A 16,990-nucleotide genomic window follows, 5' to 3' on the forward strand; every position below is an offset into this window, starting at 1 on the left:
CAAATGGAGGAATTTAGTCAATGATTGAGGACAGTGATCTGGTCAGTGAATGCTACTGATCTACTGATTAGCGTTGCGTCACTGACTCGACTCAGTTCGCGAACGGATCGGTTTATAAATTCCCCAAAGATAAAACATAAATCTACAAATGGATTTATCTTAACGCAGATTAGTTTTAAAATGTTTATTGGTGTCTGACACAGTTGACCATTTCTGTTTCCACATATCCACTTCACAGTTTACCAGCCTCATGTTGAATAATCAGTTTGACACTGGTCAAAACCAGATGTCATAAACCAAGCTCACACAGTTTAACATGCAATAAAGTCACAGATACATTGTCAGTTTCTTTACATGATACTACAATCTCTGGAAAGTTGTTTATTAACCACATTCTTTGAGTTTCTGCCATTAAAACAGTCTGGTTATCATATCTTGTCTTCGTTCTGTAGCTTCTGCACAACCGTTACGGTACCACTTACAACAGGACTTGGAGCTACAACCTAGAAGGCTGTCCCAGGCAGAGGGAGATGTCACCTTCAATCTGTTTGATGGCCAGGGCCTGTATTCCCCATTATTCCTCTCAGTGAGCTCCTAAAAACTCCTAGATTCTTAGTGGTTCCAGGACATTCTAAGAGAACTCTGAGCAAAGATTGGACAGAAACTTTAATCTTAGTGAAGAGGTGTGATTGACCCTGTTGCCAAGTATGAGACATCATTTCAAAAAGTGATTGGTTGATCCTAAAAGGTTGACAAAAATACACTTAATCTGTGAAGAGTGTGTCGTTGCAAATGCTATTTTACATAAAAAGAAAATTTGTTACAAAATGATCTAACAACGTTTGAAAACTCAGGTCCATATGCACAATAATCACTTGCTAATAGTTATATTTATTTGCTTACATTCATTTAGCATGCTGGCAATTTTTGTACTAAAACAGTAAAAAAGGCACAGTTTTCATCAATGTCTGTGATTTCTAACAGGCCAGATTCCTGCGCAATCCTATTGCTTTTAACTCACTGTCATTCAGTGTTAGGAGAATATCTCTCCTGCCTCTTAGAGCCAAGTGCTCTAATCAGATCTCACCTTACAAGCTCTCTTAAGAGCCAAGATTCTTTACGAATACCCTTTGTATTTACCAGGATGTACTCTTAATTTTCGGGGGAAACTGTTGAAACATCAAGGTTCTAAGACTGTTGTTAGATTTTGGCCACTAGGGGCAGCTCTCGGCACTAAGAATCTTGAGGAAATTACCCCATGTTTGTCCAGAATGTATCTGAAATCCAAACCTTATATCAACATCTTCGAAAAGAATTAGATCAATTGTCAGGATGACAGCTTTTTACGTGTGTGAGTCTTCATGTGATTCTTTAAATTGCATCTTACAGCGAAGGCTTTACCACATGTGCCACAAGCATACGGCTTCTCACCTGTGTGAGTCCTCATGTGCCGAGTCAAAGTAATATTTTGATGGAAACATTTCCCACATGTCTTGCAAGAAAATGGCTTCTCACCTGTGTGAATCCTCATGTGTGTTGTTAAAGTAGTACTTACAGCGAACCTTTTACCACATGTCTCACAACCATACGGCTTCTCACCTGTGTGAGTCATCATGTGCCGAGCCAAAATACTATTTTTATAGAAACATTTCCCACATGTCTTGCAAGAGGACGGCTTCTCACCTGTGTGAGTCCTTATGTGGTCCGTTAAAGCACCTCTTTGATTGAAGGCTTTACCACACATGTCACAACAGTATGGCTTCTCATCTGTGTGAATCCTCATGTGCTTTGTCAAAACAGTATTTTGACCAAAACGTTTCCCACATATTTTGCAAGAGAACGGCTTCTCACCTGTGTGAATCCTCATGTGATTCAATAAATGATTCCTTTGAATGAAGGTCTTACCACATGTGTCACAACTGTATGGCTTCTCGCCTGTGTGAGTCCTCATGTGACTAGTCAAAGCAATATTTTGACGAAAATGTCTCCCACATATCTTGCAAGAGAATGGCTTCTCACCTGTGTGAGTCCTCATGTGGTCTGTTAAAATACTTCTTTGAGTGAAGGTTTTACCACAAGTGTCACAACCGTATGGCTTCTCACCTGTGTGAGTCCTCATGTGCTTAGCCAACTCACAGTTTTCATGAAAACATTTCCCACATGTCTTGCATGAGAAAGGCTTCTCTCCTGTGTGATTCCTCTTGTGTTTAGCTAAATACGTACATCGAGCAAAGGTTTTATCACATAAGTTACAACTGTACAGCTTCTCACCTGTGTGAGTCCTCATGTGTGTAGTCAAATCCCTATTGTGATTGAAACTTTTCCCACATGTTTCACAGGAATATGGGTTCCCATCTGAGTGAATACTGTTGAGCAAAATCAAATCACTTCCCTTCATTAAACTTTTACCACATGTATTGTAAGGATTCAGTGTCTCACCAGTGTGGACTCTGTAATGTCTCGTCAGTATATAAATGTTCTTAAAGGCTTTTCCACATACGTCACATGTCATGTACTTTGTGTCAGTATCACACTGACTCTCTGACATGGGAGAGCTGCCTACATTGTTACTGTGACGGCTCTTCTTTGGATTCAGCTCCTCTTGATCTGGACTCTCCGCTAAAAGAGAGTTGCGAGAGAAGAATTGGTCACTGTTTGGTTCTGGTTCACTGTACTCACTTTCCTCATCAGTATGAGTCTCGACCAAGGAATCAGTCTCCTGTTTCAGTATAAAATGCTCTTCCCAATGACGGTTGCAGAGTTCCTTATGTTCCTCTTTAATCTGTACAGGTCCTGGTTCTTCCTGTTCCTCTTAATCTGTATAAATTCTGGTTCCTCATATTCCTCTTTCAACTGTGGGGGCTGTAGATCCTCCTGTTCCTCTTTAATCTGTGGAGGTTCTTGTTCCTCCTGGTCCAAACTAGAGTTCCTCTCCTGGCTACAGAGCTGCTGCTCAGTGAGAACCTCCTCCTTCATGCAGACATGTTGCTGTGGGAGGTCTGAAGGAACAAAGAGACACAGCCTAAGGGATACTCGTGTGATGACAGGAAAACACATCAGAGCAAATATGTTCTAGTTTAAATCCAAGTACCGACTGTAAATGGGAAATGAACTTTTTATTCATATAGTATCTGACTCAGTAACAGCTTTCTACCCATTTGTACTCAAAGTGCTTTACAGTCAGAAAAATATCTACCCATTCGTTCAAACTGTAATCTATAGGCTTGTGAGCCTTGGAGGTACGCATGTGTATGATGTAGTACTAGGAGAAGAAATAAAATCCTCTGTTATGGCTGTAAGTTGAGCAGACGAGCAGCTGAAGGCTACATTTACAAAAAGTCGGGAAAACAATTGGGTTGCACACAGTTTGATGAGAATACACTTATTCTAAAATGTGTATGGTTGTACCGTCCTACGTATCAGTTGTACCTATCAGTAAGAGGTTCTGACATTGGTTCAAGAGGCAAAATTACTTTACGCTAGATGGATAGTTATTACAGGATATACATATACAATATTAATCACGCATTGTTTTGGTCTTACCAGGCTATTGTTTCTAGCCATTGTTAGCACAAACGTTACATTCAGCCTATCTAAAATACTGCCTGCGGCCATCTTAGAAACTCAACTCGGAGGTAGTGAGGAGTCTACGATCTTCTGAGAAGACAATACGACTTCCGAGTACAAAAAGGACGCACCATATGAAGCACCAGGTAACATTTAAAAGTTGCGTATAAAAGAAGTCGCGCCTCTTCAATATAAGACACACAAACACTTCCAACTGAGTCCACTGTGTCTTCTACATACTGTGTGTTTCCATTCATTAGTTAGTTCTTCAGACCATTCTACTTCTACTGACCTGTTTTGTGTAACTTCATCTCCGGTTTCCAGGTGATATCCAGCAGTTTGCCCTGATGATCGACGTCTTCCTCGGACTGGACGACAGTTTTCTCAAATATTTGTTCGGGAGCAGCAGTTATTGGCTTGATGATCGACTCTGAGAAATTCCCATTTGAAAACATTGTTACTGCAACAGCTCAAAAATTTATCTGACGACACGACACAACTGTCTTCAAGCTCAGTACAAACACAAAGAAACGCAACCCTACCACTCACGGGATTTTTTTTTTTTTTTTTTTTTTAAAAATGAGTTTTATTAAAAAAGAAGAAGAAGAAGAAAACACTTCCGCCTGGTGTCCGGCTATAAAGTTCCGTCAGAGGAGGGGAGTTGACATTATGTTCCGCTACATTTTTACATCTCACTTCGGGTCATATCGACAATTTCCTGCAGGAATCATGAACTCTAGATCCCCCGAAGATGAAACAAAAATCAACAAATGGATTTATCTTAACATTTTATACCTGAAGCACATGTGAGAAGAAAACAGTCAAAATAAAAAATGACGTGCCATATGTGCAGCACACAAAGGATTAAAAATATGTTATGACCCATTTTTCCAACATATTTAACACTAATACTAGAGTCAAAACATACACAAAAGATAATGAGGAGATGGATGTTGTTTCTCTTAGTCACTGAATCAGACGCTGTCTCCATCCACCTTGAAGCACTTGTCTGATGAGCTGTTTGTGGATTTCAGCTCAGCTTTCCACAAGGTGTTTCCTTCACTGCTATGGGACAAATTCTCATCCATACAGTGTTGTACAGTGCCAAGGTCCCTTCATGAACACATAAAGCTCACCACCATGCCACTGTAAATGTACTTATTGTTGTATATAAACTCAGACACACTTGCACAATATTTACATGCTGATAGTTATATTTATTTCCTTCCATTCATTTAGCATGCTGGTAATTGTTGCAATAAAATGGTAAAATTGCTCAGGTTCATCAATATCTGTGATTATGTGAATATACTTTATGTGAAAAAAATCGCATGAAAAATCTCCCTACTCCTAACAGATCTCAACTTACAAGCTCTCTTAAGAGCTAGGATTCTGTAGGAATATGTTTTCTCATTAACCAGGATCTACTCTTTCAACTTACCTCCGAAAATAAGTGATCAGTTGTCAGGACGACAACATCTCACTTGTGTGAGTCCTCATGTGCTTCGTTAAAGCAGAACCTTGAGTGAAAGTTTTACCACATGTGTCACAGCTGTACGGCTTCTCACCTGTGTGAGTCCTCATGTGGATAGTCAAAGCACTATTTTGACTGAAACGATTTCCGCATGTCTTGCAAGAGAATGGCTTTTCACCTGTATGACTCCTCATGTGCTTTGTTAAAGTAGTACCTAGAGTGAAGGTTTTACCACATGTGTCACAACTGTACGGCTTCTCACCTGTGTGAGTTCTCATGTGCCGAGGCAAAGCACTATTTTGACTAAAACATTTCCCACATGTCTCGCAAGAGAACGGCTTCTCACCCGTGTGAGTCCTCATGTGGTTCAACAAATATTTACTTTGAGTAAAGGTTTTACCACATGTGTCACAACAGTATGGCTTCTCGCCTGTGTGAGTCATCATGTGCTTAGTCAAAACACTATTCCGACTGAACTGTTTCCCACATGTCTTGCAAGAGAACAGCTTCTCACCTGTGTGAGTACTCATGTGGTATGATAAATGATTACTCTGAGTGAAGGTTTTACCACATGTGTCACAAACATATGGCTTCTCACCGGAATGCGTCCTCATGTGCCTTGTTAAATAAGTACTTTCAATGAAGGTCTTACCACATGTGTTACAACCATACGGCTTCTCACCTGTGTGAGTCCTCATGTGCTTATTCAAATCCCTTTTTTGACTGAAGCATTTCCCACATGACTTGCAAGGATATGGCTTCTCACCCGTGTGAATACTGATATGCGAAATCAAATCACTTCTCTTTGTGAAACTTTTACAACAGTTCTTGCAATGATGAGGTGTCTCATCTGTGTGGAGTCTGTAATGTCTCTTCATTACAGACTTTTTCTTGAAAACTTTTCCGCAGACATCACATATTATAGACTTTTTATCTGTGTCAGTGTCACACCAACTCTCTGACATGAGAGAGTTGTCCACATTGTTACTGTGACATGATTCTCTGTGGTGTCTCCTGTTTGTATTCAGCTGTTTGGATTCACAGTTGTAAGAGAGGAACATGTTACTGTTTGGTTCTGGTTCACTGTGCTCACTTTCCTCATCTGTAGGAGTCTCCATCAAGGAATCAGTCTCCTGCTTCAGTACAAGATGTTCTTCATAATGAATGCTGCAGAATTCCCCCTGTTCCTCTTTAATCTGTGGAGGTTCTGGTTCCTCCTGCTCCTCTTTAATCTGTGGAGTTTCTGGTTCCTCCTGTTCCTCTTTCAACTGTGGTGGTCCCGGTTCCTCCTGTTCCTCTTTAATCCATGGAGATTCTGGTTCCTCCTGTTCCTCTTTAATCCATGGAGATTCTGGTTCCTCTTGTTCCTCTTTAATCCGTGGAGGTTGTGGTTCCTCCTGGACCAGAATGGACTTCCTCTCCTGATTACAGAGCTCCTCCTCAGTGAAAACCTCCTCCATTGTACAGACATGTTGCTGTGGGAGGTCTGGAAGGACAAAAAGACACAGCATAAAAGTTACTAAGGAAAACACATCTGAGCTAATATGTTCTACTTTAAATCCATGTAGCGTTAGCTGTAAATGGCAAATGATCTTTTTTTCATATCGTGTCTTTCTACCTATTTGTACTCAAAGCGCTTTACAGTCAGACACATTTGTTCCCACTGTAATGTATTGGGTTTGTGAGCCTTAGAGGTATGATGTCAGGAGGAGAAGGAAGAAGAAGCATGACAGCGGAGTTTCAACCACCACGAGTTTGTATCTGTGTCTGAAGCGCCTGAGGACAGGAGAGAAAACAGTCCATGTGCCTGGTGGGTTGAGCTGCAAGCTTGTCGCAGACAGTGAGAAAATCCATCAGTATGTGTATGGAAAATACATTCAAGTTGAGAGTGACACATGCGGCTGAGAATATCTCCAAAAACCTTTGCACCAAGTTCCCATGAGACTTGAGAGATGCTGCTTAGGTTGCAAAGATACAGCCTTAGAGTCACATATTGCCAGGAAAGGAAATGCATTATGCACTGAATTGAGCATTCCCCAACAAGAAGAATGAAGAGAAAACTACACAAGTTCAAGGGAGCAACAGCGGAGGACCCTGAAATCCAGTTATTGAATCTGTTTACATTACATTAAGAGGTGGCCAGATAAAAAAAAGGTAAAAAAGTCATGTACCAAAAGAAATTCAGCCCTATTGGGCATTTAGAGATAAAACCACACACGTCTGGGCTGATGTTCAAAGCAGCAAAGATCATTTTCCCATCAGTTGAGAAAAAAAATGCCAAACAGAAACAACATTTTTAAGTGCAAAAGATGAGCAAGAAAATTACAGAAATTTGGGAATTCAGGCGTGGCACAGCCATCCATTCCTGGTGATGCTCAATCAAAGGGAGAGGAGGAGGTTTGAAGATACAGATGTTTGTATGACTCATGTTTGTAATATTTTCAAGTTAAAAATGTTAAAAGTGAAGCAAACATTAACCAGACTGGCAGTAAAGACACAGCGCCGTCTAGTGTTGGGGTGGCGTTGCTACAGAGCGATCTAGATTATGTGTTTCCATTCACTCGTTAGTTCATTCAGACTGTTCTACTCGCCTATTTTGTGTAACTTTATCTCGGGTTTCCAGGTGATATCCAGCAGTCTGTGCTGACGATCGATCTCATCCTCGGACCGGACGACAGTTCTTTCAGAGGATCCGAATATTTCTTCAGGAGCAGCAGTTACTGACTCAATGATAAAACTCTCAGCTGAAGACATTGTTACTTCAACAGCTGAAATATTTATCACCACACACAGAGAAGCACAACAACACTACTAACGGGTTTTTTTTAAAAAACAAAAAACCAACCACTTCTGCGACGTGTCCCAGATTAAAGGTCCGCCAGGGTAGAGTCAACAATTTGTTCCGCTACGTTTTAAAATCTCACTTAGGATCATATCGTCAATTTCCTTCAGGAATTTAATCTTTAAATTCCCAAAAGATAAAAATAAATAAATAAATCAACAAATGGTTTTATCTTAAAGTATATATTATGTTAATTGATGACATTGTTTTTTGCTTCATATTTAGGTTTAAGAAGACCACTTCTTTTTTTTCTGTATTAAATCCAAATGTATTCTTCAAAGCAGTTCATTTTCTGCTGATTTACTCCTTAACTGTCACCCTGAAATACCTCCATTTGGAACATAAGATGCTCAGCATGGACGACAAATAACTTTGGAAATTAGTAAAATTGCTTTTTCATCAGTAAGGACGCCACACGAAAACACATGTGAGAGGCTGGTATTCTTAACTCATCAAAAGAGTCAAAATATGATTATACACGTGTGTGTGTGTGACATGTGCAGGACACAGAAATGATTAACATTGTACTATGTTACTACCCATGGTCCAACATATTTAACACTGGAGTCTTTTTTCATGAATAAAAACACTCACAAAACAAAACATAAATGAGGAGATGGATATTATTTCCTTTAGTCCCACTCCGCCAAATATATGCAGATATGACACAAACAATAATGACTTCTACTGCATCGGCCAAAAGGCCAAGAACCACTGCACGCCATGACCATCACCCCGTTGCCCAGACACCTTAAGGATTTAACAGAGCCACTATGCTGCAGTCCGCCTGAAGATCAAACAGACCTGGGGGTGGTCGACTTTGCTTGTTTGTTTGATTTCGTGGAATTTACCGTTAATATTCCTGCGGAAAATTGATGATATGGCCCAAAGTGAGATTTTAAAATGTAGCGGAACACAATGTTGACGCTATTACTCTGACGGACCTAGTGTGACACCAAGAGGAAATGGTTTGTTTTTTTGAAAAGCGTGTGTGGACTGAGCTGGAAGGTGATTGTGTTGTGTTGTCGTGTCCCAAATAAATAGACTAGCTGTTAAAGTAACAATGTCTTTAACTGAGAGCTTGACAGAGTTGATCATCGAGCCACTAACTGTTTTTCCTGAAGAAATATTCGGACACTTGGAAAGAACTGTCGTCCAGTCCGAGGGAGAGATCGATCGTCGTCGCAGACTGCTGGATATCACCTGGAAACCAGAGATAAAGTTACATAGAATAGGTGAGTAGAACTAGAATGATCTGAACCCACCCACCTACCTTCGCCAGTCAATCCGTTTACATGCACGTGAAAAAACGAATTATTGCCTCAATCGGATTATAACAGGAAAACTTAAGTGCATGTAAACACGTTACTCCCATTAAAATCCTTCACTCTTCTTCTTCCTCCTTCACTTCTGACATCATATATTGTAGAGGCTTGAAAGCCGACTTCTTCCATGCGTAACATTTAAATGTTCGTCAGTTCAATTTACAGTTATAACACAGAATCCTCTTTCTTGTCTCTTGGTTATTCCTGTCATCACATCAGTAACCTTTAGGCTGTGTCTCTTTGTTCCTTCAGACCTCCCACAACAACATGTCTGTACGGAGGAGGAGGTTCTCACTGAGCAACAGGTCAGTAACCAGGAGAGGAACTCTAGTCTGGACCAGGAGGAACCAGAACCTCCAGAGATTAAAGAGCAACAGGAGGAACCAGGACCCCCACAAATTAAAGAGGAACAGGAGGAACCACAGCCCCCTCAGTTGAAAGAGGAACACGAGGAACCAGAACCTCCACAGATTAAAGAGGAAGAGGAGGAACCAGAGCTCCCACAGTTAAAAGAGGAACACGAGGAACCAGAACCTCCGCAGATTAAAGAGGAAGAGGAGGAACCAGAACCTCCGCAGATTAAAGAGGAACAGGTGGAACTCTACTGCAGTCACAAAGAAGAACATCGTGTACCGAAGCAGGAGACTGATTCCTTCATAGAGACTCCTACTGATGAGGAAAGTGAACCAGAATCAAATAGTGACCAGCTCCTCTCTCACAATTCTCCTGTATCTGAGAGCCCAGATCAGGAAGGAAATAGAAATCCAGAGCTAAATCCAAAGAAGAGACGTCCCAGAGACACAAGTCAAAGTAAAAATGTAGACAACTCTCCCATGTCAGAGAGTCAGTGTGATACTAATACAAGTCGAAAGTCTGTAACACGTGACATTTCTGGAAAAGCCGTTAAGAGCAAGTCTACAATGAAAAGACGTTACAGATTTCATACAGGCACAAATAAGACACCTCATCATTGCAACACATGTGGTAAAAGTTTCACGTACAGGAGTAATTTGATTTTACACACCAGGACTCACACAAGTGAATATCCGTACTGTTGTGACACATGTGGGAAAACCTTCAGGCAAAGATATAGTTTAACTGAGCACATAACAACTCACACAGGTGAGAAGAAGTACGGTTGTGACTTATGCGGTAAAACCTTTAATCGATGCGGTAATTTACACAAACACATGAGGATTCACACAGGTGAGAAGCCATACAATTGTGACATATGTGGTAAAACCTTTTCTGAAAGTAGTCATTTAACGAAGCACAGAAGAACGCACACAGGTGAGAGGCCGCACAGTTGTGACATATGTGGTAAAACCTTTACTGAACGAAGTAATTTTAAGAAACACAGGAAGACTCACACAGGTGAGAAGCCCTACGGTTGTGACACCTGTGGTAAAATCTTCAGTCGAAATACTCATTTAACTCGGCACATGAGGATTCACACAGGTGAAAAACCGTATTTTTGTGACACATGTGGTAAAACCTTCAATCGAAATACTCTTTTAACAAAGCACATGAGGACTCACAGAGGGGGGAAGTTATCCTGAAGTTTCTGTAGGGAGAAAGTCTCTGGGAAGTGGAGATTGAAATAATCTTTTCAGAATTTGTTGTTTGTCATTTTTGATGCAAAGATCTAATGCAATTATTCTGATATCAAATAATATCAGATATTATTCTAATATCAAACCTGGACAGTGAACAGATGGAAGGTTACATCTAAGTTTACAACAGGATTTGGAGAGTACCACACAATCAGGAGCCACAGGACAAGGAGATGATAAAAACAACCAGATTGTGTTGTAATGGCAAAGAATTGAATTTTGGAACACACAGTTGATCATAATTTGTTTTGTCATTATTAGTACTAAAAACACTGCTTCCTGTCAACTGGCATCTTCTCTTTTTTCTGACCTATACTTTGATGTTTTTAATTTCATCACATTTTTCTACATATATTTTTTTTAAGAAAATTCTAATAAAAACTTAGCTATCCAAAACTACACGAATACGTATGTAATATTTTCATTATTAATAATGAGCAATATTGTTGATTTAACTGAAACACTTGTGACGGTTTACTTCATCTTGAGTTGATCCCGTTTAACAGGGCATTTACCCTCTACTGGTCAAAGGGCAGAACTACAACACATCAAGTCAATCTTTACCTGTATGCAGTAGATAATACAGACGAACTACAGAATAAGGGCGTATTTAGTCCGCTTGAAACGGACCCTTTCTCTGGTCCGGACTTTTTGGGTAGGTGTGAATACAAATCAGTGGACTCTGGTGCGGACCAAACAAGTGAGCCGAGACCACCTCTGCAGTGACTCAGTTCACTTGTTTGGTCCGCACCAGAGTCCGTAACGAACCCTGCTCCGCTTCGTTTGTCCCGTGAATGCAATCCGAACCTTTTCCGAACCAAATGCAACATCAACGTAAGCGAACGAACTTAATATAATCCATTCGCGCACGTGACCAAAGGAAAAATAAGGGACAGTTTCATCTGCAAAAACAAGAAAAAAAAAGTGCAATCATTGCTAACTGGTATACCAGGAACAAAAAGGTTACAAAAAATGTAGTGATCGGTTGTTTCATTCATTCATTCATTCGTATTTTATACAAAGAATGAGCCGTGGGTCAAAGTGGGGCATGGAAGAGAGCACTGCCTCTTCGATATATGGTCGGAGGAGAGCATATGTCAGCTGCTTGATGCACAAAAATGCCTATGTCCACGGCCAAATTGCCAACAGAATGTGCAAGGCAGGCTTTACCTGGACTCAGACTCAGTGTCGGCTTAAAGTGAAAAAAATTTCGCCAAAGATCCCGCCAATCATTTTTATCCAGTGACTGGGCAGCTACAGGACACACTGGGTTTGTTTACAATGTTGGTCCACTTGTCAAAAAATGCAATGTGAATACAACCAAAACCGGACCAGAGCAATGCGAAACAGCAGGTTAATGACAAGGTGGTGAGGCTCTCAATGACACTGTAATAAAAATTCCATAGAATGTCTTTGCCTAACTTTAAATGAGTTTCTTAGGGAGGTGTTGCCGTTACTGACACCTCCTGAGAGTCTCTTCTATATGTAAATTGAATAACAGCACAAGATGCTGGAACTGCTGGAAATTTCAGGTCAAGCTCATTTGGATGGGTTCTGTGTCACACATTAAAGTTAAGTCAATCCCCAAATGGGAAAACTATCGCTAAAAATAATTAGGAAGAACTCAACACACCTGCCAACGGATAGACTTCAATTCTTTAAATACCATCAAAGGGGAATTGCTGGAATTGATTTTAGTGAAATGGATTTATTTCATTTCTTACTCTATAACTATTCACAACAGAGTAAAAGTACTTCAACTTCAAAGTAAAAGATATACATACAGAAGAGCAGAAAAAATTATCACTTTATTCATGTTTATTTGGAAAATCACATATTTACAATCACATAAACAGTTTGTTTCAAGTCACTTAAAACCGAGTGTCGCAGTTCCAGACATGTATTTCAAATACCCTCTGTCAACAATTTATTTCCCAACTGTGGGGGAAAAAATGTTGGTGAGAAAACTAAAATTAAGTCCTGGAATAATTCCTCTTGGTCTGTGTCACCTGTAAAATTGGGAAGTGCAAAAATTTGATGACATCCAGAACATATTGAAACATCAGGGAAAAAAAATAAGAAGACTCCAGTCGACAGGAAGCAGTGTTTTTAGTGTTTACAATACACCAAAAAGAACTTCACTGATCACCACTACTTCAGTTTGACTTCACAATGAGAAAAATAGTCTCTTCCTGTAAAACTAGATCTTTGTTTTTGGAAGATTACCACATATCCACCGCAGTTTATCAGCCTCCAATTGAATGTGCAGTCTGATTAAAAACAAATTTCATAAACCAACCTCACTGAGTTTGACATGCGGTAAAGTCACTGTTGTTTTGTCTCCTGCAAACTTTAGGTGAACAAACTAAGTTGGTCCCTAAAGTGGTCCTCTCCAAATCCAAATTAGATGATCGTCCCAGGCAGAGGGACTATTCACCTGTGTGAATCCTCATGTGTCTCTTGAAATTATTACTTTGATTGAAGGATTTTCCACATGTGTTACAATCATACGGCTTCTCACCTGTATGAGTCCTCACGTGCTTATTCAAAGCACCAGTGTGACTGAAACGTTTCCCACATGATTTGCAAGGATATGGCTTCTCACCTGTGTGAGTCCTCACGTGCACAGTCAAATCACTATTTTGAGTGAAACGTTTCCCACATGTTTTGCAAGGATATGGTTTCTCACCTGTGTGAATCCTGGTGTGTAAAATCAAGCTGCTACGCTGTGTGAAACTTTTACCACATGTGTTACAATGATAAGGCGTCTGAGATGGGTGAAATCGGTACCGTCTCTCCATTAAATGCTTGTACTTAAAGGTTTTTCCACAGTCAGTATCACTCTCACTCTCTGACATGGAAGAGCTGTCGACATTGTTTCTGTGACTTGTGTCTCTGTGATGTCTCTTCTTTGGATTCAGCTCTGAATTTCTGGTTGATCCTGAGTCTACACGTTTCCTTCCATACTGATCTGGCCTCTCAGCTACAGGAGAGTTGTAAGAGAGGAGATGATCACTGTTTGGTTCTGGTTCACTGTGCTCACTTTCCTCATCAGAAGGAGTCTCCATCGAGGAATCGGTCTCCTGGTTCAATACAAGATGTTCTTCCTGCTGAATGCTACAGAGTTTCTTCTGTTCCTCATTAATCTGTGGAGGTTCTGGTTCTACCTGGTCCAGACTGGATTTCCTCTCCTGGTTATAGAGCTGCTCCTCAGTGAGAACCTCCTCCTCTGTATAAACATGTTGCTGTGGGAGGTCTGAAGGGACAAAGAGACACAACATAAAGGTAATGTGATGACAGGAAAACACATCTGAGCAGATATGTTTTACTTTAAATCCATGTAGCATTGGCTGTGTTAGTTAGCCTCTTAGCGTGTTATCAACCTTCTAGCTGAGTCTCTTTCCTCTGTGTCTTCTTCATACTGTTTGTCTCCATTCATTACTTCATCCAGATCATTCTGGTTCTACTCACCTATTCTGTGTAACTTTATCTCAGGTTTCCAGGTGATATCCAGCAGTCTGCGCTGACGATCGATCTCTTCCTCGTACTGGACGACAGTTCTTTCAAAGAGTCCGAATATTTCTTCAGCAGCAGCAGTTAGTCGCTCGATGATCAACTCTCTCAAACTCTCAGCTGAAGACATTGTTACTTCAACAGCTCAAATTTTTTTTAGGCATACGAAGACACGACACAAATGTCTTACAGCTCAGTCCACACACGCAGAAACACAACCACGCCACTAACGGGTTTTAAAAAGCAAACCACTTCCGCCTCTTGTCTCACTATAAAGTTCCGTCAGAGGAACACACACACACATACACACAGGTGACAACTTGTCACCTATGTGAGTCTTCATGTGCCTTGTTCAATCAATATTTTGAGTGAAGGTTTTACCACATGTATCACAAATGTACAGCCTCTCAACTGAAACGTTTCCCACTTGCTTTGCAGGGATATGGCTTCTCACCTGTGTGAATACTGGTGTGTAAGGCAAAACCACTTCTCAAAATAAACTGGTCTTAAACTGGTTTCAGTGACGGAGAAATGTTCGAATTAATTTATCACTTTAAATATGAAACAAAAAAAATGTATGTATAGATATTAAATTAAACAATTAAATAATAAGTGGTTGTTTGTCTTTAGGGAATTTAGAATGCAGGAAAACTGATGATATGATCCGAAGTGAGATTTAACAACGCAGCGGAACACAATGATGACTCTCCTTCTCTGACGGAACTTTATAGTGGGACACCAGTCGGAAGTGTTTTTTTTTTCCTTTCTTTTCCAAACTCGTGAGTAGTGTTGTTGTGTTTTTATGTTTGTGGACTAAGCTGGAATAAGGCTGTGTCGTGTCTTCGTGTCCCAGATAAATATTTGAGCTGTTGAAGTAACAATGTCTGGAGGCGAGAGTTTGAAAACATTGATCATCGAGCGACTAACTGCTGCTGCTGAAGAAATATTCGGACTATTTGAAAAAACTGTCGTTCAGTACGAGGAAGAGATCGATCGTCATCGCAGGCGGCTGGATATCGCCTGGAAACCAGAGATAAAGTTACACAGAATAGGTGAGTAGAACTAGAATGATCTGAATGAACTAACTAATGAATGGAAACACGCAGTTTGGAGAAAACACAGAGGACAGAGACCCAGCTAGAAGGTTGATAACATGCTAAGAGGCTAACTAGCACAGCCAACGCCACATGGATATGCTGTAAACCGGAGATGGAATTACTGAACTGAAAGTATTTGATGCTGTTATGCATACAAAATAAACAGGTGCAGCTTCCATGTGCATGCATTCTACTAATGGAGGAGGGGCAGTGTATGGACAGCAGGGGTCAGCAGCTTCTCCAGCAGCACAGGGCTGCCTGCGATGCTTCTGTCTGTGAATATTCTCTGTAAAAATTATATATTATGTGTATGTGTGTATATGTATACACACACAGACATTGGGCCAATATATGCCAATCTCTAATTAAACTAGAATGTATTTGTTCCAATGGGTTTTCCTGTCATCACATCATTTTGCTGTGTCTCTTTGTCCCTCCAGACCTACCACAGCAACATGTCTGCACAGAGGAGGAGGTTCCCACTGACCAGCAGCTCTGTAACCAGGAGAGGAATTCCAGTTTGGAGGAACCTGAACCTCCACAGATAAAAGAGGAACAGGAGGAACCAGAACCTCCACAGATAAAAGAGGAACAGGAGGAACCAGAACCTCCACAGATTAAAGAAGAACAGGAGGAACTCTGCAGTATTCAGCAGGAAGGACATCTTATACTGAACCAGGAGACTGGTTCCCCAGATCACATAGGAAGCAAGCATGTAGACTCAGGATCAACAACAAATGCAGAGCTGGATCCAAAGGAGAGACGTCACAGAGACGCAAGTCACACTAGCAATGTAGACAACTCTCCTGTGTCAGAGAGTCAGTGCGGTACTAACACAGGTAAAAAGTCTGTAACATGTGATGTCTGTGGAAAAGTCTTTAAGTACATGCATTTAATGAAGAGACATTACCGATTTCACACAGGTGAGACACCTTACCATTGCAACACATGTGGTAAACGTTTCACGCAGAGTAGCAGTTTGATTTTACACACCAGGATTCACACAGGCGAAAAGCCATATGGTCGCAAAGCATGTGGTAAACATTTCAGTCAATATAATGATTGTCATACAGGTGAGACGCCATGTGGTTCTGATACATGTGGTAAGACCTTCACTCAAAGTAATAACTTAAAGAAATACTTGAGGACTCACGCAGATGAGAGGCCGTACTTTTGTAAAGTATGTGATAAAACATTTATGAACTGGTCATCAGTTCGAGATCATATGATAATCCACTCAGATGATAAGCCATTCTCTTGTGAGACATGTGGGAAACGTTTCAGTCAGAATTATCCTTTGACTCTGCACATGAGGATTCACACAGGTGAGAAACCGTTCCCTTGCAAAGCATGCGGGAAACGTTTTAATCAAAGTGGTTCTTTGAATAAGCACATAAGGACTCATACGGGTGAGAAGCCATATCGTTGTCACACATGTGGAAAGACCTTCAATCAAAGTAATAATTTAACACGGCACATGAGGACTCACAGAGGTGGGAAGTTATCATCCTGAAATTTCTGTGGGAAACAATGTCTGGGAAGCTGAGCTTGAAAAGCAT

General features: G+C 40.6%; 5 protein-coding genes across 5 annotated transcripts in view; 2 read left to right on the top strand and 3 right to left on the bottom strand.

Moving 5' to 3' along the window:
- Nucleotides 1-2,724: 2,724 nt before the first annotated feature.
- Nucleotides 2,725-4,234, bottom strand: LOC125010603 (uncharacterized protein DDB_G0290301-like). Its single transcript, XM_047589356.1, has 2 exons — nt 3,860-4,234; nt 2,725-2,999 (listed from the first exon to the last, which is right to left on the bottom strand). The coding sequence occupies exons 1-2, from the start codon at nt 4,020-4,022 to the stop codon at nt 2,725-2,727; spliced, it is 438 nt and encodes a 145-aa protein (XP_047445312.1). The 5' UTR covers nt 4,023-4,234.
- Nucleotides 4,235-4,378: 144 nt separating this feature from the next.
- Nucleotides 4,379-7,890, bottom strand: LOC125010943 (zinc finger protein OZF-like). Its single transcript, XM_047589906.1, has 2 exons — nt 7,633-7,890; nt 4,379-6,527 (listed from the first exon to the last, which is right to left on the bottom strand). Exons 1-2 carry the CDS (start codon nt 7,793-7,795, stop codon nt 5,032-5,034), a joined length of 1,659 nt encoding a protein of 552 aa, XP_047445862.1. The 5' UTR covers nt 7,796-7,890; the 3' UTR covers nt 4,379-5,031.
- Nucleotides 7,891-8,848: 958 nt separating this feature from the next.
- Nucleotides 8,849-10,926, top strand: LOC125010963 (zinc finger protein 260-like). Its single transcript, XM_047589934.1, has 2 exons — nt 8,849-9,118; nt 9,461-10,926. The coding sequence occupies exons 1-2, from the start codon at nt 8,947-8,949 to the stop codon at nt 10,765-10,767; spliced, it is 1,479 nt and encodes a 492-aa protein (XP_047445890.1). The 5' UTR covers nt 8,849-8,946; the 3' UTR covers nt 10,768-10,926.
- A 2,132-nt stretch (nt 10,927-13,058) lies between these two features.
- LOC125011009 (zinc finger protein ZFP2-like) lies at nt 13,059-14,861 on the bottom strand. The gene is made up of 2 exons (XM_047589999.1): nt 14,293-14,861; nt 13,059-14,077 (listed from the first exon to the last, which is right to left on the bottom strand). Exons 1-2 carry the CDS (start codon nt 14,462-14,464, stop codon nt 13,251-13,253), a joined length of 999 nt encoding a protein of 332 aa, XP_047445955.1. The 5' UTR covers nt 14,465-14,861; the 3' UTR covers nt 13,059-13,250.
- A 146-nt stretch (nt 14,862-15,007) lies between these two features.
- Nucleotides 15,008-16,990, top strand: part of LOC125010993 (zinc finger protein 569-like) — a 19,541-nt gene continuing 17,558 nt past the window's right edge. Inside the window, exons 1-2 of the mRNA XM_047589977.1 lie at nt 15,008-15,386; nt 15,872-16,947. Coding sequence (XP_047445933.1) covers nt 15,215-15,386; nt 15,872-16,944 — 1,245 coding nt within the window. The 5' untranslated portion in view covers nt 15,008-15,214 and the 3' untranslated portion in view covers nt 16,945-16,947. The remainder of the gene's footprint in view (nt 15,387-15,871; nt 16,948-16,990) is intronic.

The sequence above is a fragment of the Mugil cephalus genome, chromosome 7 (genome assembly GCF_022458985.1).
Source record: "Mugil cephalus isolate CIBA_MC_2020 chromosome 7, CIBA_Mcephalus_1.1, whole genome shotgun sequence".
NCBI lineage: Eukaryota > Metazoa > Chordata > Actinopteri > Mugiliformes > Mugilidae > Mugil > Mugil cephalus.

Excerpts from the sequence above, each read along its gene's own strand:
- LOC125010963 (XM_047589934.1), top strand. The coding sequence starts at position 8,947 with ATGTCTTTAACTGAGAGCTTGACAGAGTTGATCATCGAGCCACTAACT. Across the intron at positions 9,119-9,460 it reads GATAAAGTTACATAGAATAG|ACCTCCCACAACAACATGTC; the intron begins GTGAGTAGAACT and ends TTGTTCCTTCAG.
- LOC125011009 (XM_047589999.1), bottom strand. The coding sequence starts at position 14,464 with ATGTCTTCAGCTGAGAGTTTGAGAGAGTTGATCATCGAGCGACTAACT. Across the intron at positions 14,078-14,292 it reads GATAAAGTTACACAGAATAG|ACCTCCCACAGCAACATGTT; the intron begins GTGAGTAGAACC and ends TTGTCCCTTCAG.
- LOC125010603 (XM_047589356.1), bottom strand. The coding sequence starts at position 4,022 with ATGTTTTCAAATGGGAATTTCTCAGAGTCGATCATCAAGCCAATAACT. Across the intron at positions 3,000-3,859 it reads GATGAAGTTACACAAAACAG|ACCTCCCACAGCAACATGTC; the intron begins GTCAGTAGAAGT and ends TTGTTCCTTCAG.
- LOC125010943 (XM_047589906.1), bottom strand. The coding sequence starts at position 7,795 with ATGTCTTCAGCTGAGAGTTTTATCATTGAGTCAGTAACTGCTGCTCCT. Across the intron at positions 6,528-7,632 it reads GATAAAGTTACACAAAATAG|ACCTCCCACAGCAACATGTC; the intron begins GCGAGTAGAACA and ends TTGTCCTTCCAG.